General features: G+C 33.8%; 1 protein-coding gene across 1 annotated transcript in view; it reads left to right on the top strand.

Annotated features, from left to right (window-relative positions):
* The window catches only part of FSTL5 (follistatin like 5), a 268,181-nt gene that overhangs the window by 182,744 nt on the left and 60,115 nt on the right, over positions 1-25,322 (top strand). Inside the window, exons 9-10 of the mRNA XM_025385806.1 lie at positions 18,406-18,513; positions 22,635-22,759. Of these exons, the coding sequence (XP_025241591.1) occupies positions 18,406-18,513; positions 22,635-22,759 (233 nt within the window). The remainder of the gene's footprint in view (positions 1-18,405; positions 18,514-22,634; positions 22,760-25,322) is intronic.

Below are 25,322 nucleotides of genomic sequence, written 5' to 3'. Positions count from 1 at the left end.
TCACTTCAAAGAGGAAGATCTTAAAAAGGTGGATAAATTACTATGAGATGGTAGCAAATTTCTCAGTGGAAATAATGAATATCAAAATAAAGTAAAATATTACAAAAAGACTAAGTGGATATTTAAAAAATAATTATAAAACTAGGGCACAATTTGTTTATTGTGTCAGAAACACAAAAACATAGACTTTATCACCAATGTAAATGGAAACAACATGGAAACAAATTGTTTACTTCAGGAATCAGGAAAATTAGTTGTAAGTTTGATCTGATAATGAGCAAGGGAATTGATAAACATATGATCTATTAAAATATTAACTGTAGAAAACAACAAAAACAGGAGCAGCTTGCATGCAGAATGCAGGAGCCAAGGTGAGCCAAAAGGATCCTGTCCTTTAAATATGGGGTATCTGTTCTTTGATTGTTGATTGACACTTCTGATTACAGAGCTACAGACAGAGGTGGGTGAATATTGTTGTTACACCTTGCCCATTGTTGCAAGCTTCTTTTCCTTTGGTAAAAGTGACTTCCAGGACATGTAAAGCATAGTGCCTGTTTATACTCCTCTTTCATTTTTCTCCAGTTCTTCATTTTAGAACCAGACATTAAGTACTAGTTTATTCAAAAACAAGCACATATAGGAGAAAAATTAGAAAGTGACCAGTTGGTGCCCAGAGGAAGGCTCAGAAAAATACCTTAGAAGACTTTAAGTTTACATTAGGCTGAACCTTGGAACAGAGACAGCCTACAGTAATAAACAAAAGCAAAAATTGCAATTAAAAAAACAGCAGTGACTGGGCACAGTGGCTCATGCCTGTAATCCTAGCAATTTGGGAGACTAAGGTGGGTGGATCACCTGAGGTCTGGAGTTCAAGACCAACCTAACCAACATGGAGAAACACCGTCTCTACTAAAAATACAAAATTAGCTAGGTGTGGTGGTGCATGCCTGTAATCCCAGCTACTTGGGAGGCTGAGACAGGAGAATCGCTTGAACCCAGAAGGCAGAGGTTGCTGTGAGCCAATATCATGCCATTACACTCCAGCCTGGGCAACAAGAGCAAAACTCTGTCTTAAAAAAAAAAAAAAAAAAAAAGGCAAACAAGAGGAAGGGGAAGAATCTGATCTCTAGAATTATCAGAGTTATTAGATTTGAATGCCTAGTCTTCAAAAACAAACAACAAAAAAAGTCACAAGGTATACAAAGAAACAGGAAAGTATGGTCATTTAAATAAAATAGAATCACCTGTAATCCCAGCACTTTGGGAGGCCAAGGCAGGTGAATCACCAGGTCAGGATATCATGACAATCCTGGATAACATGGTGAAACTCCGTCTCTATTAAAAATACAAAAAAAAAAATATTAGCTGGACGTGGTGTTGGGCACCTGTAGTCCCATCTACTCGGGATGCTGAAGCAGCATAATGGTGTGAACCGAGGAGGCAGAGCTAGGAGTGAGCAGAGGTCATGCCACTGCACTTGCACTCCAGCCTGGGTGACAGTGTGAGACTCCCTCTCAAAAAAAAAAAAAAAAAAAGAAGAAGAAAAGAAAACAAAAACGGAATCAACAGAATGTATTCCTGAAAAAGACCTGAGGCAGATTTACTAGATAAAAACATTAAAACAACTATCTTAAAGATGCTCAAAGCACTAAAGATAAAAAGAAAGTTGAGGAAATAATGTAAAAACAAAATGGAAATATTGAGAGGTGAAGCCAGCTGGGCTTCTGGATTGGTTGGGGACTTGGAGAACTTTTCTGTCTAGCTAAAGGATTGTAAATGCACCAATCAGCACGCTGTCTCTAGCTAAAGGTCTGGAAAAACAACAGTCAGCACTCTGTCAAAATGGATCAATCAGCACTCTGTAAAACGGACTATTCAGCACTCTGCAAAGTGGACCAATCAGCTCTCTGCAAAATGGACCAATCATCAGGATGTAGGTGGGGTCAAATAAGCTAATACAAACAGGCCAGCCAAGCCATCAGTGGCAACCCACTCTAATCCCTTTCCATGCTGTGGAAGCTATGTTCTTTTGCTCTTTGCAATAAATCTTGCTGTTGCTCAGTGTTTGGGTCTGTACTACATTTATGAGCTGTAACACTCACCATGAAGGTCTGCAGCTTCACTCCTGAAGTCAGCAAGACCACAAACCCACCAGGAGGAATGAAAAACTCCAGACATGCCGCCTTTAAGAACTGTAACACTCACTGCAAAGGTCTGCAGCTTCACTCTGGAAGTCAGGGAGATCATGAACCCACCAGAAAGAAGAAACTCCAGAAACATCTGAACATCAGAAGGAACAAACTCCAAACACACTATCTTTAAGAATTGTAATACTCACCATGAGAGTCCGCAGCTTCATTCTTGAAGTCAGTGAGACCAAGAACCCACCAATTCCAGACACAATATTAGTAAATAAGAAAAAATCTTTAAAAATTTGGAAGATGAAAAGTTACAATAATTGAAATGAAAAATATACTAGAGGTATTCCAAAGCAGATTTCAGCAGATAGAAAAATCAACTAACTTGAAGATAGTGCAATTGAATTACTGAGTCTGGGAACCAGAAAGAAAAACAGTTGAAGAGGGGTGAACCAAGTCTAAGGGACCTGTGAGACTCAGTCAAGTGTACCAACATATGCATTGTGGCAGTCCCAGAAGGAGAAGAGCAAGAGAAATGGACAACAGAATATGTGGAGAAATCATGGCTAAAAACTTTCCAAATTTAATGAAAAACATGAATATAAACATACATGAAGATCAACAAAGTCCAAGTATGATAGATAAAAGTGACTGACATCAAGACACATTAGAATTATACTCTCAAAAGCCAAAGCCAAAGAAAGAATTATGAAAGCATCAAGAGGGAAACAACTTTACGCATACTGTGTATCCTCAATAAGATTATCAGATTTATTATTAGAAACTATGGAGGCAAGAAGGCAGTGGATCCATACATTCAAAGTACTACAAGACCAAATTTTAAAAAGTCAATCAAGGATCCTATATCAAACAAAAATTGTCCTTCAAAAGTGAGGTAGAAATTAAGACATTCCCAGATACACAATAGCTGAGTTTGTTGCTATTAGACTTATTCTGTAAGAAATGTTCAAGGTAGCCCAGCAAAGTAAAAAAACATAGGAGTAAATCAAAACAGTACACAGGCCGGGCACAGTGACTCACACCTGTAATCCCAGCACTTCAGGAGGCTGAGGTGGGTGAATCACGAGGTCAGGAAATTGAGACCATGCTGGCCAACATGGTGAAACCCCATCTCTACTAAAAATACAAAAAATTGGCTGGACGTGGTGGCAGGTGCCTGTAGTCCCAGCTACTTAGGTGCCTGAGGCAGGAGAATCACTTGAACCTGGGAGGCAGAGGTTGCAGTGAGCCAAGATCCTGCCACTGCACTGCAACCTGAGCGAGAAAGCAAGACACCATCTGTCTTAAAACAAAACAAAATAAAAACACTAGACAGTAACTTGAAGTCATATGAAGAAATAAAGATCTTTATAAAAGCAAATACATGGACAATCACAAAATCTAATGATTATAGTAAAATTTGGTAACTTCACTTTTTGTTTCTTACCTGATATGAGAGTAATGCATAAATATTATTAGTCTAAAAGTTATTGTAACTTTGTTTTCCAAAAACCCTTTTGTTTTCTACATAATTTAAGAAAATAATGCATGTAAAAGAATTATTTATTTTTTTGGCACATGGTGTACAAAATTGTAATTTGTGACATAAACACCTAAAAGAGATCAGAATGGAGCTATTAAAGGAGCAAAGTTTTGTATGTTATTGATGTTTAGCTATTATAGAACTGCTATAACTTTAGGCTATTAAGTGTAATCCCCATGCTAACCACAAAGAAAAGAGCTGCAGAATATAGACAAAAGAAAATGAGAAATTTAAACATTTCATTACAAAAAAATAACTAAACATGAATGAAGACAATAATGCAGGAAATGAGAGGGGAAATCTGTAAGGCATATTAGAAGACATATAGCAGAATAACAAAGGTAAGTACCTTATCACTAAGTACTTTAAATATAAATGGCTTACATTATTTAATCAAAAGACAGAGATTGACAGAATGGATTAAAAACAGGATCAAACTATATGCTGTCTACAAGCGGCTCACTTTAGGTATAATTACACTAAAAGTTTGAAAGATAAGGGATTGAAAAAGATAGTCCATGCACTGAGTAACCAAAAGGTAGAGGTAACTATACTAGTATATGTCTCCATAGACTTAAAATATCACAAGGGCCTGGTGTGGTGGCTCGCACTTCTAATACCAGCACTTTGAGAGGCCAGGACAGAGGCAGTGTGTGGCCCCAGGTGTTCAAGACCTACCTGGACAACATAGTGAGATGGTGTCTCTCTATATACATAGTTTTTAATTTGTTGGGTGTGGTGGCACACACTTGTAGTCCCAATACTTGGGAAACTGAGTGATGTGGGAGCATCACTTGAGCCTGGAAGTCAAAGCTGCAGTGAGCTTTGGTTGTGCCACTGTACTCCAGCCTGGGAGACAGAGTGGGACTCTGTCCCAAAATAAAAATAAAAATAAATTACAAGAGACAAAGAGTGAGATAATTTATTAATAAAAAATTCAATACAGCAATATAGCAAGCAGATTTAAAAATTATAAAGATGCATATACTTAATACTAAACCATCAAAAAATATGAAGCGAAAGCTGACAGAATTGAGAAATTTGGAGTTCTACAATGATAATTGAAAGCGTCAATTCCTCACTGTCAACAATTGGTGGAAATACCAGACAGAAGATAATAAAGGGAGTAGAGACCTTATCACAATAAACCAACAGATCTAATAGACAAATACAGAATACCCTATTCAATGACAATAGCATATATATTTTTTTCTCTCAAGAGCTCATGGAACATTTTCTAGGATAAATGATATGCTAGGCCAGAAATTAAGTCTCAATAGATTTTAAAGATTAAACATGGCTAGGCGCGGTGGCTCATGGCTATAATCCCAGCACTTTGGGAGGCTGAGGCAGGTGGATCACTAGATCGGGAGATCGAGACGATCCTGGCCAACGTGGTGAAACCCCCTCTCTACTAAAAATACAAAAATTAGCCAGGCGTGGAGGTACACTCCTGTAATCCCAGCTACTCTGGAGGCTGAGGCGAGAGAATTGCTTGAACCCGGGAGGCAGAGGTTGCAGTGAGCCAAGATCGTGCTACTGCACTGCAGCCTGGCGAGAGTGAGACTCCGTCTCAAAAAATAAATAAATAAATAAATAAATAAATAAATAAATAAATAAATAAAGTTACATATAATAAAAATTAAGCATAAAGGTGTGGAAGTAGAAATCCATAATAGAAGTAAAATTGGAAGTCTTTTTAAATTGTGGAAATTAAAACAACCTTAAACAATCGATAAAAAAAAAAAGTCACGAGGAAAATTAGAAAATACTTATAAGCAAATGAAAATAAAAGCACAACAGACCAAAATTTATGGGATATAGCAAAACCAGTGCTGAAGGATGCGAAGGGAGTGGAATTTAGAATGATAAATACATTTTAAAAAATCAAGGAGTATCTCAAATCAACGACCTATCAAAAAACTGAAAGAAAAAGAAAAAGAAGTAAAGTCAAAGCTAGCATAAAGAAGGAACTGATAAAATTTTACACAAAAGATAAAATAGAGAATAGAGAAAACTATTGAAATCAAAAGTTAGTTCTCTAAAAAGATCAAGAAAATAGCCGACGCGGTGGCTCATGCCTGTAATCCCAGCACTTTGGGAAGACGAGACAGGCAGACCACAAGGTGAGGAGATTGAGACCATCCTGGCTAACACGGTGGGACCCCGTCTCTACTAAAAATACAAAAAATTAGCCGGGCATGGTGGCACGCACCTGAAGTCCCAGCTACTTGGGAGGCTGAGGCAGGAGAATGGCGTGAACCCGGGAGGCGGAGCTTGCAGTGAGCTGAGATCGCGCCACTGTACCCCAGCCTGGGTGACAGAGCGAGACTCCGTCTCAAAAAAAAAAAAAAAAAAAAAAAAAAGAAAAACCCCAAAAAAAAAAAAAAAAAAAAAAAAAAAAAAACAAGAAAATTGACAAGCTATTAGCTAGATGGGATAAGAAAAAGAGATTTTAATTAATAAAATAAAAAATGAATGTAGGGCCATTACTATTATACCAATGCTTTAGAAATGCAAAGGATTATAAGAGAGTACCATGAACAATAGTATGTTGTCAAATTGGATAACCTACATAAAATGGATAAGTTTATGGAAACACAAAATGCAGCAAGACTAAATTATAATAAAATAGAAAAAATAAATATACTTACAAATGCTAAGAAAATTGAATCAGTAATCAAAAATAGCTGTACGAAAAGCACTAAACCTGATGATGTCACTGCTGAATTTTACCAAACATTCAAAGAGAACACCAATATTTTTCAAATCTTACTAAAAAAATTGAAGAGAAGTAAATTCTGCCTAACCCATTCTATGAGGCAAGCATTGCCGTGATACTAAAGCCAGACAAAATTACTACAAGAAAATACACCTACAGCCCAAGACGCCTTATGAACACTGATGTAAAAATACACAACTAAATATTAGCGAACGAAGTTCAGCAGCACATAACTACATCATACCCGTGACCAAGTAGGATTTATTCCTGGAATGCAAGGATGATTCAACGTATAAAAACAGATCATTGTAATAAACAACCTTAACAAAATGAAAAAGAAAAATTACATGACCATCTCAATTGATGCAAAAAAGCATGTGATAAAATTTAACACTCTTTCATAACAAAAATACTCAAAAAACTAGGAATGGGAAGAAACTATTGCAACATATAAAACCCATGTGGGAAAAACTCAAACGTGAAAGACTGAGCTTCTCCTCTAAGTTCAGGAAAAAGACAAGGATGTCCACTTCTGCCTCTTCTACTTAACATTGTATTGGGCTTCCAGCCAGAACAGTTCGGCTAGAAAGATGAATAAAAGCCTTCCAGTTAAAAAAGAATAAGCAAAATTATTTGCAGATGGCATGATCTTACATGTAGAAAACCCTAAAAATTATGCAAAACACTATTAGAACTAATGAATGAATTCAGTAAAGTATCAGGATAGAAAGAAACATACATGAATCTGTTGCATTTCTATACACTAATAATAAACAAATTGCAAATAGAATTATGGAAACAGTTCAACTTGTCATAGCATAATAAAGAGTAAAATACATAGAGATTAATAAAGGAGGTGAAAGATATACAAGGGAAATTACAAAATATTGCTGAAAGAAATTAAAGGAGATGTATAAATGGGAAAACATCCCATGTTCATGAATTGAAAGACTCAATATTGTTAAGATGTCAGTACTACTCAAAGCAGTCTAGAGATTCGGAGAAATTCTTATCACAATTTCTTCTTCAGAAATTGTCTCAATAGATTTTAAAAGTTAAACATGGTGAGGCACGGTGACTCATGGCTATAATCCCAGCACTTTGGGAAGCCTTATCAAAATCGCTAAGGCTTTTTTTTGTTTTGTTTTTTGACAGAAATAGAGAAGCCCATTATTTCCTAAAATTCATATGGAATCTTAAGGGACCCTAAGTAGCAAACATAATGTTGAAAATGAAGAACAAAGCTGGAGTACTCTCATTTTCTTATGTCAAAACTTACTGCAAAGGCTACAATAAACTGTAGTACTAGCATAAAGACAGGCATAAAGAATAATGGAATGGAATGGAAAACTTGTGAATAAACATATATAGTCAATTTTTTTTTATAAGGGTGCCAAGACCATTCAGTGGGGCAATGGCAGTCTGTCTACAAGTGATGCTGGGAAAACTGATGTCCATATGCAAAAGAATGAAGTTGGAAACTTACGTAACACCATAAATAAAAACGAACTCAAAATTAATAAAAGACCTAAATTTCAGGTGCAAATTTTAAACTGTTACAAGAGAGAGCAAAAAGTTTATGATATTGGATTTGGCAAGGATGTCTAAGATGTGACAACAAAGGCACAAGTAACCAAAGAAAAATTACATAAATTAGACTTAATAATTTTTTTTTAATTATTCATTCACAGATAATAGTAACAGAGTGAAAAGTAAAAGGGCAACCCACAGAGTAGAAGATATATGCAAACCATGTATCTGTTAAGGGATTACTATCCAATGTATATAGATAACTCCTAAAACTCAACCACAAAAATAACCAAAACTGGATTCAAAACTGGGCAAATGTAATCCCAGGACTTTGAAGCCGAAGCGGGCGGATCACGAGGTTAGGAGATCAAGGCCATCCTGGCTAACACAGTGAAACCCTGTCTCTACTAAAAAAAACCCAAAAATTTAGCCGGACGTGGTGGTGGGCGCCTGTAGTCCCAGCTGAGGTAGGAGAATGGCATGAACCCGTGAGGCAGAGCTTCCAGTGAGCTGAGATCGCGCCAGTGCACTCCAGCATGGGCAACAGAGCGAGACTCCGCCTCAAAAAAAAAAGTGCGCAAAGAACTTCGATAGACATTTTTCAAAGATGTTATACATATAGCCAATATGCGTGTAAAAAGATGTCCGATATCAGTAATCCTAGGGAAATGTAAATGTGAGTCAAAACTACAATGAGATGGCACCTTATACTGATTAGGATGGCTACTACCAAACAAAAAATAAGTTTTGGCAAAGGGTTGGAGAGATTGAAACCCTTGTGCTTATTGTTGGGAATATAAAATGGTGGAGCTGCTTTGAAAGACAGTTTGGTGGTTATTTAAAAAATTAAAAATAGAATTATCATGTGGAAGTAACTCAAGGGTCTGTTGACAGATGGATACATAAAATATGCTTTATACATGCAATGGAATATTATACAGCCTTACAAGGGAAAGAAATTCTGAAATACGCTACAACATGAGTGTAATCTGAGGACATTATGCTAAGTGAAATAAGCCAGTCATAATAAGACAAAAACTGTGTGACTACATTTATATGAGGTAATTAGAGTAGTGAAAATAATGGAGACTGAAAGTAGAGTAGTAGTTTCCAGGGCTAGGAAGAGGCAGAATTGAGGAAGTATTGTTTAATGACTGTAAAGTTTCCATTTTACAAGGTAAAAAGAATTATGGAGATTCATAGGGGTGATGATTGCACAGAATTATGAACATATTTCAGTACACTTGAAAATGGTTAAGATGGTAAATTTCATGTTAAATTTATCTATCAAAGTTTTTAAAAATGAATAAAAAATACTAATTAAATAGATAAATCTGGGAATTTTGGCAAACAACAAGAACAAAAGTCACAATTAATACTATCAGAATTGAATGAAAAAGAGATATACACGCAGTCTTACAGAGAATAAAAGCAACTAAGAAAATATTAAGTTAAAATCATGCTGGTAAAATTTGAAAAGAGTATGAAAGACCAAATTAAAGAGAAAATATAAGTTAATGACATGAAATACAAGAAGAAATCAAGAAAAAATGATTTTATGACTGACCAAATGAATTAGGAATACTGAAACAAAAAACAATTATCATGTTAATCTAAAAATGTGTATCTTCATTAACTAAGCAGTTGATTTCCCATTTTTTCTCTCCACATGCTCTGGGAATAGCAGTACATTCCCAAGTATCCTGAGGAATATGCTGGCTGGCAGCAATCTAAAAAGCCATTGTAGACCTGCTGCTGTAATTCAGGTTTTTCTAATAGTCACTGTATATTCTTAGATATTCTACTATCAAAGACAAATCCTAAGCTTTTCTTGATACATTTTGTCCCATGCCACCCTTTATCAGCCTTATTGCCTTACTTTCTATAGCTGCCCTCCATTTGGAGAACAGAATCAAAAGCAACATATCAAATGTGTTCCAATTGTGGAAAAAAAAAATGTAGGCACTTAATCCTTGGAGCAAAACACAGAGGCAGCAGTATGTAGTGGAGGTCGCTCACTCAGCTCTGGAGAGGTATATGATGGGATTATTACCTGTCAATTACAAACAAGGGTTTTCAATTATGAGAGCTATTAAATACCTTGCTACAAAGAAGGAGAGTGAAAGAGCAACTGCAATTATGTGGGCCATTCTGGACAAACTCTTCTACAGAAATGTAGTGATTACCTGAGTATATGGAATGAAAATTTCCATACTGGGTACATCTATGCAGTATTCTTTCTGAGAGGGAAACTACTTTTTGCGTCATGTTGTTGACTATAAATATCTACCTCAAGTTTTATATATATGCCACCAAAATACATACATTTATCTTCTAAAAAATATAAGTTTTGCTATTTTTGAATTTACCTAAGCCTTCTTTTTTGCAGCCATGTATAATTTCAGCCTGTGCACCTCTTTAGATAATGAGTTCCATAACTCTCCTACATGCTGGGTGAAATAACACATCCTTATATTTGTCTTAACATTACCTTAGGAGTATGTGAATTTTAGTCCTCAGAGCGCATGCTTAAAGTTGAATTATGAATATGCCAATGACTCCATTTTTATACTTGAAAATAATTCATCTTTTAGAATTTTAAATTCTCTTGAGGTTTTTTTCTAATTTAAAACAATATGTAAAATGATTGATTTTACAGACAAAGATATCAACTTTTGTTTTATAAATTAATCATCCTAGTAACCTAAGTGTATAAAGACATCACACATTTACATTTATGGTGAACTGCAAAGTACAAAGTTAATTTTGTAAAAAGTAAAGCATCGATTCTCAATTTGACCATTTTTGTCAAATGAGCCCAGATTCAAAGTTAGAATTTTTTTGTGTCCAAATGATGTTTTACTTCTTTACTGGATGATGTGCTTTTATTTACCTATTTTTTTCTAATCTGAACATATTATACAGAGGCAACTAAGAATACTAATTGTAATCAAATTTTAGTTAATTTTTCCCAAGCATTATAAAATGGTATACATTATACATAGTATGGATATAGAAATAAGGCCGTGAAGTCCAAAAATCAAAATGCCTTCTTGAAAAAAACAACAGTAAAGGAGATAATGTAACACTTACTGAAATTTAAACTTTGAAGTTTTCTTTTTCAGTCCAGTCAAACTGAGCACCTAGTATTTCATGCTATCCTCATCCATGAAATTATGTTTCTGATTTTTGTGTGTATTTGACTGTGTGGACTGGTATTAAATGTGTATTTGGGGACTAAACATTCTTTAAAATTTAAACCGAATATTACACATTATTATTAAAATGATAAATATTTTCATGACAATATAAGATTTTTAAAACTATAATAAATTATTAGCATTAGGAGATTGTTGGGATATTTGTTTTCAGTAAATACATCAATATCATTTTTATCTGCAGCTAAAAAGTAAAGGTCACATTTTTTAATGGAATCTATAAACTTGGTGTTGCTTTAAATGTCAAATTGTTTCAATTATTGCTTTTCACACCATCAAAGTTTTTGCAAGAATGTTATACAGGTGATGTTTTGTAGTATAAAAGATTAACTAGTAAACAACTGACCTCATTTTGTGGTCTATGGAGTACGATCAAGTTCTGCTTGGATACAGAAAGGGCTTATTGTGACACCTTAGGAGTATTCTTAAGTATCATCAGCAGTCTTCTCCAGTCATTAGCGTATTATCTTGAGAACTGCATCATTATTTTAAATTAGGTTCACTTAATTAGCCAGCTGGTACTTTCCTTGTCAGACTGATAAACAAGCTGTGCTTCACTGTTCCTTCATATCAAGAACAAACCACAAGTTCTGTGTATCTTTGTTGCTATTGTCAGTATTTCATGTTTAGAAGTTGATACAACTGGTCCATGACTAGGACATCATGTGTTTTAAATTTGTTTTATATGCACCCCCTCAAGAAATATGAATTTTTTAATACTATGTATGTTGAGATTGTGAGGGAGTTAAGTTTAGACAGCAACAAAAGAAATTTTAAAATCTCATAATGTAAGTAAATTGAGTATCCTTCAACAATGTTTTAAAAATAGTAAAGAAAAAATGCTTTTATCAATATGTGTATAACTTTTTTATTATTTATATATTTTATGTTAACATATTACACAAGGCAATAAGGTAAAAATTTCATTCATCATGACAATATAACACTGACAACAGTACTTGCATGAGAAACTGAGAAATGTAGATTCTGGAACTCATATATAAATCACGACTATTGATTGAGTACAATTTTAAACATTATTATTTGAAACATTTTTTTGAAAACGTTTAATAATTCAGTAAAACTGCAGAAGAGAGATTGTAAATTAATAATGTCAATATCACCAGGTTAAGCAAAGGCTACTGTGTGAACAACATTTATTTTAGTGATTATTATGTAGGAGAGAAATTTCCAATATAGAATTGGAAGCTATCACTTAAATAAAATCTTACAGAATCATTCAATAGATGCAAACTGATCCCCTTTGTTCTGTTATGATGGTTCCAATTGCCAGCTACAAGTAAGTCTCATTTCCATAGGCTTCTCAATACAGTTTGAAAACAACTTTTCTAGCAAAATAAATTTGGGTAGTCAAGTGTAAATTATACTGCTGTTTGTGGTGGCACTTGTCTGTAGCTACTTGGTAATCTGAGGTTGGAGGATTGCTTGTGACCAGAAGTTGGAGGCCAGCCTGGGCAACTAGGAAGATCCCATCTTTATTTTTTTAATGTAAATTACAGTAAGCAATACATGAGCATTATATAGGTTAATTTTGAAATAAAATATGAGCACATAACTAATGCTTTTTCCTAATTACATATTCCTGAATAATGAATTCGCTTCATGTCATTTTTCCTAAATTAAATGAATGGTGACTGCATAAACAAAAAATGTGCACACCAGTGGTCTCCAAAGTGGAGCATGTGAAACCCAAAGAACTTACAGGTGACTAGTTATGGGAAGAGAATCCTGTGACATCAGTTCACAATTTTTTCATCTTAAAAACATCATATTGTATTTAATAAAAAGCTACTATAAGGACCAATATTGAAGGCCTGAATTTATCTGTATGTTGGATGGTCAGGTAACATATAGTGAACTCTAGTGTCTTGAGAAGAAAGTGGGAATTTTACAATATGAAGGGATCAACATTGGTACTCTTAGTCTTCTGTTTACTTTTATCCGTATAAAAGGAATAACAATAGTGCATACTTCAACAAAAAGATTGTTATGAAAAGTAAATTTTTAAAATTTGTGTCTTGCACAAATAAGGTCTCTGTAAAATACCTCATTAAAAGAGCCAGGTTGTATAAGCTGAGTGCAGGAGTACAATTATTTTTGTTACATAAAATAATAATCTCAATTTCAACATCAGAGGAGAAATTTTTTAGGAAAATAAATAATAGCAATAATGATCATGATCTTAATAATAATAATTAGCTGCCATGCTACAAAATGTTGCAACTTACTTTTTATAATTAAGTAGACTTAGAAGTTTATTAATTATAAATTGAGAATACTATTTCACTAAGTATTATTCTAAGTGCATGGTTTATATCATTGATCTAAACACAAAAAGCTTAACTTCTGGGAGCGTAGAATCTATTAGATGGAGGCAGATGATAAATAAATATAGTAAAATACAAATTATGCCATATGTAAGGTGGTAAGTGCTTTTGGAAAACATAAAAGCGCAGAGCAAGGACAGGAGGGCTTGGGAAAGCTGAGGAGAAGGGGTGTGCACACAGGGAAGGAGGGTTTGATCATTAAATAGGGTGATCAAGCTGGCCGTGCTGAGAAAGTGAATTATGAGCAAAGATCTTGAGGAAGCAGGCATTGGGAGTCTACGGAAGAACTTTTCAGGGAAAGACCCTCCAAAAGGCAGAAGCATGGATGACATATTGGATGAACAGCAACGGAAGCCAGGAGATTCTGTATCAGAGACATCGAGGAAAGTATAGTTGGTGATGAAGCTGGAGAAGACTGGGGAGGTGTCAGTTCAGGTAAGGCCAGGTGGTCATTATAAAGACTTTTGGCTTTCAGTCTAAAAGAAATTAGAAGATCCTGTAAATTTCAAGAGTATCTTAGCAGTAAAATCCAAAACAAAATTTATCTCTTCCAGAAACTGATATTTTGGAGCTGATTACTGTCATGACTTGTCTGATGCTTAAAGAATGAAAAAAAAAAAAAAATCACTCAAACAAATTTGTGAGAAAGACTGATGAGTATAAGGTTAGAAGTTAGACACCATGTGATAATGATAATGGTGACTGTGTTCATGGGGATAGTAGAGCTATTGCAAAGGGATCATCATTTAGAAGGTAGATTCAATTGCATTTCCTGAGGATGTGAAGTATGGGAGGAAGATGGCAGTCAAGGATGACAGAATCTTTGCAATCCTTTGCATAACAGGTGGAGAACCATTTCAACTCTTTCGTGACAAAGAAGTTCAGAAGTTGTCTTGTGGCAAAAACAAAATTTCTTACGTGTCAAAAATATTTCCCTTCTGTTCTATAAAAACCAATTGGTCTAAATTTACTAATTCTTTAAAGTCAATTTCAAGAGCATACGAGCAGGTATTTTGTAAAATCCAGCACATTATTTATTCCCTTGCCAAAGCTGATAGTATTAATAGTAACATATCAGCTTTTCTGACTGAAAATTGGGTCATGAAAGTATTATCCTGAAGGTAGCCATTTGGAAATATTTTTATCATTAATGTATGATTCTGTTGATGAAAATCATATAAATGTTTCCTGTATAAAATGTGTTATTTTATACTTGAAAACTTATAAATTTTCTTAAAATTGCAATTTTTTCCGAATAAAGTATGTTACATTACATTTTTAAATTTTGATCTGCATATATTTTTCAGTTCTGGTGAACTTTTATAACCAGACAGCAAAATAACTGAATTTAGTGCAAAACTTTTGAAAAGCTGAAACAAAATGTTCAAAACTTTTAGAAATCATTGAGTAGACATTTTTTAAAGTCCAAAGTTATTTTGAAAATTGGCTGATATTTTTCTCCTCCAAATACATATATCCTAATTTGTTTGAAGGCAATTCATTATGAACTGCCTTCTGACACTTCCTGTAAAATATTTCCATAAGTTAACTTTTAAAAACGTTCTCTTTCCATTCATAAAAATATTCGTTCTTGAAGGCTCAATGAAAGCCTTACTTCTTTTCCTTATATTTTATCCTGCATTGTACTGCTTCCTCTGAGCTTTCGTAGTGTGTGGTCCTTCTTATTTTTATTTTTATGACACACATCAAGTTATTTTAAGTGCTCTTTTCACCCTCTAGTCTGTAAATTCTTCAAGGACAGAAACGGGTTTATTTTCTCTTCTAGTCTCAGTTCTTTCACTTACATGAGAAAACATTATGATGCTAACAGTCACTAAATCATCTAGCTCAATTAGTGTTTCTAATGGAAGTAGTAGTAGTAGTATGAGTGGTATTTCCATGGTACTTAATACTCACCAGGCACACCCTAAGTACTTTACTATCTCACCTAATACTCACAATAACCCTTTGAAGTAGGTATTATTACAGTCTCCATTTTATTGTAGAGAAAACTGAGCTATAGAAAAATTTAGTAACTTCCCAAGGTACTATTATTATTGTTGTCATTATTATTTTAATGTAAGTGAAAGAATTAAAGTTTGAAATTGGCTTCAGAATAAATGCTCATAAACATGATCTATACTGACTTACAGTGATTCTCCATTAGGACTGTATTGCTTGCAGAGATGATGGCATGTATTTGAGCCCCTTAGGTTTCTTTTTAACCTCCAATAGAGGAAAAAGACCCAAAGCAATGTTTTTTATACATGAGGCATAAATAAGAAAGCAACATATCCACACATTCCCAGGAATAACCAATCAACTAAGAGGAAGTGTCTTTCACATGCAGAGAGGTTCCCACATTGGAAAGGAACACAGACTATCAGATCCCATCTGTCCTTGTTATTGGCTGGACGACCACCAAGGAGTCTGATTCCGTTTCCTTATCCCATTAAATGTGGGTATTAGCCTAACCTATGGTTTGTAGTATGTCTCTGTAAGATAATACTTATGAAAGACCTGGTGAAAAGAAAAGCAATTTGTGAGAGCTGGCAAACTGGAAATTTTCATTCAAATTGTTCCCAGATCCTTACCGTTACTTACAGACCTTTGATATATTCTTACAATTAAATAACAATGAGGTTTGTTTTTTTTTTTTACTGTTGCTTTTGTATTTGTGTTGACTATCTTATCTTTAACATTTTAAAGATCTAAAGATTATTCCATTTAAAGCTGCATACAGGCCGGGCGCAGTGGCTCACATCTGTAATCCCAGCACTTTGGGAGGCCAAGGTGGGTGGATCACGAGGTCAGGAGTTCGAGACCATCCTGGCTAACATGGTGAAACCCCGTCTCTACTAAAATTACAAAAAAAAAATTAGCCGGGCGTGGTGGCGTGCACCTGTAGTCCCAGCTACTTGGGAAGCTGAGGCAGGAGAATGGCGTGAACCCGGGAGGTGGAGCAGAGCTTGCAGTGAGCCGAGATTGTGCCACTGCACTCCAGCCTGGGCGACAGAGCGAGACTCCGTCTCAAAAAAAAAAAAAAAAGCTGCATACAAAATAGGCTGTTACATTCACACATAGATTAAGTTTAACATATAAAGGGAAAAATATGAAAAATCAAAGGAATCTTATGGCTTTGTCATTAGTGTATTGATTAATGATGACTTTTTAGGGCTATATATGCACTGAAATTATTGATTAGTACATGAAAAAATTTAAATGAAACATCTGGCATTCTAACACAATTAATAGAATCCAAATTAACTGTTCCTTAAACAATAAAGCTATGTAATTACCTAAATAACATCAAGTCTGGGAATAGCTGTTCTATGTTTGTGTAACAATTCAAGGTTATAAAGAATTCAGTTTCCTTTTATTTTTCTCCTCTGCACCCTCAAAGTATTGGGTTTTCCCCTTAACCTAATAGCTTCCTGGCCTCTAAATGACTTTGGAAACCAGAGGCTTAATATCCTCATAGGACAGCATTCAAAGTGGGAAATAAGAGAACATGTGGTGGAAGGAAGCCTTCTATTATCTCTGTTGATGGAATGGAGTATTATTCTCAGAAATCATGTTAATCTTTACAATACAGAACTAAAATATGCAATGTGACCACTCTTAGCCTCTGAAGAGTCTGGGAAACTCAATATCAGTCAAAAGGAAATAGAATTAGTAATTTCCTTGGATCTATGGTGCTTGCCAAGTGAGCTACCTTCCCTGAGGACATTGCTGTCCATCTGATCCCCAAACAGTATACTGACTCTCTTAGCCAGGAAAAAAGGGGTAAAAACACTAATATAAAAAATGTTTAAGTGAGTTTGCTCCAAAATCCAATAATTATTCCCATAATGCAAGAATATTGAGAATTTTAAATAGGCAAAATGAAGGGCATTATTTTATAAAAGAGATGCCTTAATAAGACTTAATTGCTAACATTTAATTTAAAATATGAATTTCCATATTTCCAACCACAACTATAGTTTACCTGTTACTAATGCACTGAGAAGAACATTGCATTATGGGTAAGTACTTAGAAAATTCTCTAAGGATAGTTAATAGAGCTTTGGAAAGAAATGCTTTCACTATTGGATAAAGTTTGCTTTATTGGATACAATTTGTTTTATGTTACATAGTTAGAAAATATATAAGTACCTACTCCTGGAGATTAATTTTAAATGGTGTTAGCTTGTAATATGAATAGCATAAAATTAAGGTGAGTGAAATAACTTCCTGGCATCAATTTGTTTTCTGAGATTTTTATTTTAAGTAAATGCTAAATATTATAAATATTAGCAGAAAAACACATTTTCATACCACACATGGTGCATAAAAAAATAATTATTTTTTCTTCTGTGGTTTTGAATTTCTCATTAAGGAAACTTAATTAGCTGATCATGCGTTAGAATTACAGCCATATATCAGATTGTTGGCATTTTAACATTACAGATAGTAAAATCTCGTAACCTGAATTGGGATAAAATAAATCTAATAGTGTAAACATAGTTTACATTCAACACTTAATTAAAATGGATATATTAATCTTTTATATCTTGAGTTTCTAAATAGCTTCTCCCACCTCACAATGTGCATAGGTAATAAATGAACTGAAAGCTATGTACAGTTGTGCAAATGATAAACAAAATGTTTATCATGTATATGATAATTGTGATCATGATAATCATATATTATAAAAAATTTAGAAAGATAATACTTTATTAATTTACATGAATGTGTATGAATAAAGGATGATATTTTCAAATGTCACATAAGGGCTTAGGAAATTATATATTTGGCAAATTAAGTTTTTAATCTGACATCTAAATTAGAATCTTCATAATTTCTGGCCTAGCTTTAAACTAATAGTTTAGTCTAAAACATTTTTTTCAATTCTTCTTTATTGTAGGCAGTGAGCACAGACCCTGTCCCAGTTAAATTACACTATGACAAATCGCATGATCAGGTCTGGGTGCTAAGCTGGGGTACCTTGGAGAAGACATCACCAACACTACAGGTAAGTGCATCTCTGTGTATTAGAGAAAATAAAGATCTTTAAAGCTTTCAACATTTTATTGGATATTTGTGATCATTTAACAATGACATTTTTCCATCTGAAGACTACAGCTTTAATCATAACTAGATAGGCACAGAAAAGGGCAAAAAAAAAGTTGGCACTCATGTACTCTTGGACGGGGAAAAATCGTAGGTTATATGTATTAAAGGTTATATTTATATGCAAAAAGAATAACTTATAGTGACAAAGCTGATGCCATTAGGAGGAAAAGAAAGTCATAATTTACTTTTCAACAATTTTGGTAAAGCATGTGTGATAGAGACAAAGAGAATTCGACAACAAAAGCCTCAAAGCCATTTCCATTTTTCTCTAATCAGGTAATATTCTATTATCTGAGGAAAGGCTTATTTCTAAAGGAAGAATAGAGGTGTTATTCTTAGGGATTTTGCCTCTGCCTTGAAGTTGTTTATGTGAGAACTTGACAGATACAGAAAAAGAAAAATCTGCATTTTGGTCATGACCCTTTGGAACAGTCTTTAGACTTTTATAATTACAAGTTTAAGCAGAAACAGAAAGGGAATGGGAATGAGTGTTTGGTCCTGGAAATGTGTTTTATATTACAGTATTTTTCAAAATGCTTTGCGATTTTGCTACTGCCTCTCTTGACCCCAAATTATTAACTTTAGGACATTTTAAAATAAATTCTTTTAAATGAAATAATTTTATTTTTAATCAGTTGTCACTACCAAGACTTTTAATGTTTCTGAGTTATTTTCGGTATCGCAATATTTACCTTACAAATGACACTTTTATGTAAATAGAATATTTTAATACAGCTAGCATAATGATGGATCATTTTATATTCACTAGAAATATGTGTCATTTGAAACATTGAAAATATATTATAGTATTTTAGTTATTTAGTTGCAAATCAATCCACTCTCAAAATTTGAGGTCTTAAAATTAAAGGATGACTCACAATTCTGTGAGTTGGCGACCTGGGCAGCTCTGCTGATATGATCTGGCAGCACTCATGGGCTCCAGTTATCTGATAACTTGGCTAGAGGTGGAAGGTTCAGAATGCCCTATAGCTCTCACGTCTATAGCATGGTGGTAGTGCTCAGCTGGATGCCTTGTGTCCCATGCATGTGACGCTCACCCTGCCTCTTCACAGCATAATGGTTTTAGGTTACAAAAGTGGAAGCTACAAGACCAGCTGAGGTATGGGCTTCAAAATGCACATAAAGCCAATTTTGCTACATCGTATTCATCAAAGCAAGTCACATTGCCTACCCAGATTCAAGAGGATAGAATGATAGAGCCAATTTCTTGATGGACAAAGCACAATCTTCACAAAGGGCAACCTTTAGAATCATCTATCACAATATGGTATTAGGTGCTTGTTATTTGAGATTTTGTATTCATGCATACTCTTTGCAAGATGAATAAAACAGGTCAATATATATGATTTTTAGAAAATATTATTATAAATTATTTTAATACACTATTAACCTTACGATTAGCATAGCTTAAAAGTTTAATTTTTTTCATGTCTTTCTTTTAAAAAACTAAAGCTGCATATATTTTTATTATACAGTTTTCTTCAGAATTGATCCCATCCTCTCCCCTTTGATTCATGCTACTTGGATAGATTAACAACTTTCCCAGTGTTGCAATGCTGCCACAAAATAGTTTAGACAAATTCCTTTGACACTGTACACAGAAAAAAGCCTTCTGGAGGTGTTCTTCACACACATTATTCAGCCATCTAAAAATGGGTTCTTCATTTTTCTCTGGATGCCTAATAAAAGTATTTTGTGTGAATAGAATATGGTACATTTTAAAAATATTTGCTGGTTGGGAGTGGAAGGTGTCACAACTGAAAATATAAAATAAAGTGTAGGAATTGAGAAATATCCTTTAAAAAGATATATACAAGAAGATTTATTTACATAAGGTTTATGTGTGTGCATATTATATGAATATGGATATAAGGCTGATTAGATAGATAGGTAGATGGATGGATAGATAAATAGATAGATAGATAGATAGATAGATAGATAGATAGATAGATAGATAGATAGATAGATAGATAGATAGGCAAACAGTATGATAGGAAACCCAAGATCTCTGGATCAGAGAACAGGCCATTTCTCACTCATGGAGCGTGTTAGTGTTTATGCCCCAGCCCTAATCAACTTTGGGTCACGTGGAGAGCCTAATGCTGCCCTGCACATTCAGCACAGTTGCATGAACGAAGTGGTACCCTAGAATTATGTCTCTACGGTTTTTCAGGCTGCTGTCATATCAGCCTATCCTCTGTCTGGACAGATAATCATCATTACTCTAGAATGTATGAAAATCTTCCCCGGAAGAGGAAGACTAGGTCATTTCCCTTGAATGTCAGTAAATGGTTCAAAGGAGATAATTCTCTAAATCTCTCAGGAGCAAGACACTATCACTAGTCTCCAAGGCATTTTTGCTGTGCCATTAGCCTTAAACCAAGTTTGCCAATACTCTTTGCTGTGAAAGACCTGACTCTGCAGAAATGTCAAAATATTCGTGGATAATCGTCTCCCAAAAGATTATCAGGAAACATTCACAAAGGAAATGGAAGTCAAGACATGCTTCCTTTGGAGAAACTGAATTCACAAAACCAAAAATACGGGCAAGCCCTCACTTGCCATTTAGTGTTTCCCATGCCATCATGTTGAAAGATTAGGCTGGAAGAGAAATCGATGCTGAAGTATGTTCTCAAGAATCAGAAAATTATACTTATCTTTTTCTTTGTGTTTTAATTTTTATTATAATTTAATCCATACATCTTTGTCAAATATACTAGCAAAATATGTATTTTCTGAGATATTTATAATAAAGACTAATGTCATAATTGTAGATATATGATAATATTTTCCAATTCATGTCCTCAGATGGAGTCTCAAAGATTTATCATAATTTATTTTACTTTTAAAAGTCATATATGTCTTATAAAAAATTCAAAATACTGCTTTAAAAATTATAATAAGTCTGTAATCCACAAATTTCACAATTGAAATATAATTGTCTTATCAAATGCACAATAATTAAAGAAAATATTCCCAGGAAATAACTTGAAGTAGAGGCCTTCCGTTTCGCTATTGTTCAGGAAGTGGGCCCCAGCCAGGAGGAATTCCGATAGAACTCAATGGAAGTATATTCAGTTAAATGAAGAAAAATTACCCTTTGGGAAAAACAAACTAACTCTAAAACTAAAAATGATAAAATAAAATCTTGTCATAAAAACCAAGGAGAAGTTTTAGTCATGAGGGAGAATCACTATTTAACTTAGTCAGTAGTTTAGGAAGTTATTTTGATGGCCATATGTAGAAAGTATTTAAAAGGGGATAAATTAAAGGCAGGAAAAAAGCCCTTTAGAAGGCCACCAGAACAACGGTTGTGCAGTAGGAATGATGAAAGGTAACAGGAGTGTAAACAGATGTAAAGAACTAATAGGATTTGGTAACTAACGGAATGAGGGAAATACACTAGTTTAAATGTAGTTGACCTTTTCTTTAAAGGACTATAAAAGTTTTAAAAAAATTCATTATGAAAGATGAAATCTCTTTTATGAAAACACTTAAACCCGTTATTTTTCAATGATAGGAGGAAAACGTTTTAAAATATGGATTTATATATTCTAAGATTTTAAAAATTTAAAATATTTCACATGATTTAATTTGGAGTTTTCAAAACTATGTTGCCAGTTATGTTATACTGAAGGGATTTTGTCCTAATATCACGCATTACCTGTACGTTTGCATTTATTTTTCTCATTATAAGAAAATTAGGATTTTTATAATAAATAAGTTGCTTATATGCCTATTTATTTTATATTTTAAGCTCAAATTGTTCAAGACAAATATTTTTCTATTTTTTTGTTTATAGAAACAACAGTTTCTCTATTGAAAATAAGCAAAACATCACCGAATTGTAATTTGTGTAATAATATATTAATTTTGAGGATGGCATAAAGTCTATGCAAACAACTGCCAGAAACATTTATTTCATCTCTAAATGAAATTAAAACTTATACTACGAAGTGACTGCATTGTTGAGGTCTAACCGAGGCGTGTTCTGTTTAGGTAATTACCCTGGCCAGTGGTAATGTGCCTCACCACACGATCCACACCCAACCAGTGGGAAAGCAATTTGACAGAGTGGATGATTTTTTCATTCCCACCACAACACTCATTATCACCCATATGAGGTAAGTGCTAAGTTGAATGATTGACTTTTTAAAGATTTGTCCCCAATTTAATAGAAAGCCATGTGAAATCATAAAGAAACTTATTTATAAAACAAATACACTTGTATAATTGCACTCGCTTTAGCTTTGTCGTATCGGCCTACTGAACCTTTGTTTATCAACATTAGTGATGAGTTTCCCATCAAATCTTTCTCTTTATGCCTAATGGAGGTGTGAATTTGTGAAAATACAGTTTTATTTTTAAAAATTACTTTAACGATGTTTTTGCAAATTGTCATTAAGATTTTTCTAACTGGGCTCTTACAAAATGCTGGCATATCCCCCCAAAATAAATAATTTAGAAGATAAAATCACTTCTCAAATGGAGAGAATGTTAATTGAAACTTGGTATGGAGAAGCAGCCACAGTCATAGAAATATATTCAATATAAATATTTTGTTCACTCTCATGTCATTTTTAGATCATATTGTAATTAATATAAAATTGTATTAGGAAATACAAGAAGTTGAAATGAAATGTTTGAGGTCTACACTTTGAGAAAAGATGCTAGTGTGTTTTATTCTTGATGTATTTACAAGAGGCAAAAAAGTAATATTAACTTCTAGTGATAAAACTGCAAAGCTTTATAGAAGAGATTTAAATGCTAAAATGAGGAGAAGGTTGGCATATCATGATATTTAGTATTATGTATCTTTAAAATCTATTGAAACAATTTAAAAATATTTGCTTAGCAATGTTAAAAATGAATTTGGACCAAACAAAGATTTTGTCTTTTTCTCAAGTGAATTCTGATGTGTGGGAACTGCTCCAGCTAAGTTATGTGAGCCATTATTGGATTATTGTGCGTATTTGTTTCCTTATTTAAATTAAAAATTGTATCATCTAAAAATTGCAGTTGTAAGAATTATGGAAGACTGCATAATTCAACTTCGCAAAAAATAAAAAGGGGGATTAATAAATCAGAATTGTAACTCAAAGACAGAATAAACTATTCCTTGCAAAGTCAAGTATATTTTCAAAGCTTGATATATTTGTCAATCAATTAGCCATTATTTTCAGAATGCCTATTATGTGCTCTGCAAAAAAGTGATTAAATAACATAATGTGCAGACGGGGCATGGTGGCTTACCCCTGTAATCTCAGCATTGTGGGAGGCTAAGGTGGAGGTGTAGCTTGAGTACAGGAGTTCGAAACCAGCCTGAGCAATATGGCAAAACCCTGTCTCCATTAAAATTACAAAAATTAGCTGGCACGGTGGCGCGCACCTGTAGTCCCAGCTACTCATGAGGGTCAGGCAGGAGGATTGCTTGTTCCTGAGAGGTGGAGGTTGCAGTGAGCTGAGGTCACACCTTGTGCTCCAGTCTCTGTAGCAGAGCAAGACCCTGTCAAAAATAATAATAATTATTATTATTACAAATGTTTATGGAAAATAAATTATTGAAACTACAGACTATCTGATGAAATTAACAATTTTTAGGTTCTGCTTGTAATAGCTCAGGGACTTAAAAATCAGAGTTGGACTGCAATGGCAGCACTTAAAATGATATCTGAAAAATATATGAAGTTTTTATACATATTTAATGAAGATAAAATTTCATTTAATTGTCATTGGGTGTTATGACTAATAAATATTCCTTTGTTATTTTCAAGTTATTGACAAAGTATTAATAACCAATAATTAGATATGTAACCTTTGTTTTTATCTCACTTGCCTATTACCGTATTTAATATACTATTATCAATCCTCCTTATTTTTTTTAAATGTACTATTAATACAATTTCTTTGAGAAAAGTTTTAGTGTGTATGACACCGCTAGGTATAATTGTGTATAGTTGGGAGTGTTTTCATCCTATAATATGTGAAGTTATCATTATATTAAAATACCTACTGGGGTCAAGAGGATAGACTTTGGTGGCATGCAGTAAGTACTATTTGTAATTCTGTGTTTGTAGATATAATTTATATTTTGTCAGACCATAGTGTCTCTTTGGGTTCTAAATGATTACCTCAGAGCTGGAGGTGGAGCTAATATTAATTCAAAAAACATCTAAATATTGTGAAGAACTGTAAGGCACACATTTATTTTAGTTCTATATATTATGAAAAAGAGTGAAAAGTATAATCGAGGATATTTTTAAGCATCTTTATATTCTTTCGAGGAGTGTGCAGTGAAATGCATGGGTATTTTGTCACTATTTATATGTATTTAATTTAGTAAGAGTAATTTAGTAAGAATAAAAATTAAATTATGGCAATTGTACCTGCATGTAGAATCTCATTTTAATGAACATGGATGATCATCAAATTTCTTAGTGCAGCTTGAAGTAATTACTCATTTTACTACAGTGAATGTGAGGAGTAAAAATTAACATGTGTTTCCAAAAATAAACTGTTAACTATGTAAGGTAGTTTCAACATAATGAGAATTTATTCCACATCAGGAACACCTGAGTGATTGGATATGGTCTTTCCTCTTACCAATTTCATATAGTTTCTTTCTTTCTTTCTTTCTTTCTTTCTTTCTTTCTTTCTTTCTTTCTTTCTTTCTTTCTTTCTTTCTTT

Source organism: Theropithecus gelada, chromosome 5 (genome assembly GCF_003255815.1).
Source record: "Theropithecus gelada isolate Dixy chromosome 5, Tgel_1.0, whole genome shotgun sequence".
Taxonomy (NCBI): domain Eukaryota; kingdom Metazoa; phylum Chordata; class Mammalia; order Primates; family Cercopithecidae; genus Theropithecus; species Theropithecus gelada.
The sequence above is the reverse complement of the archived record's forward strand: the minus strand, read 5'-3'. Positions and strand labels throughout refer to the sequence as shown.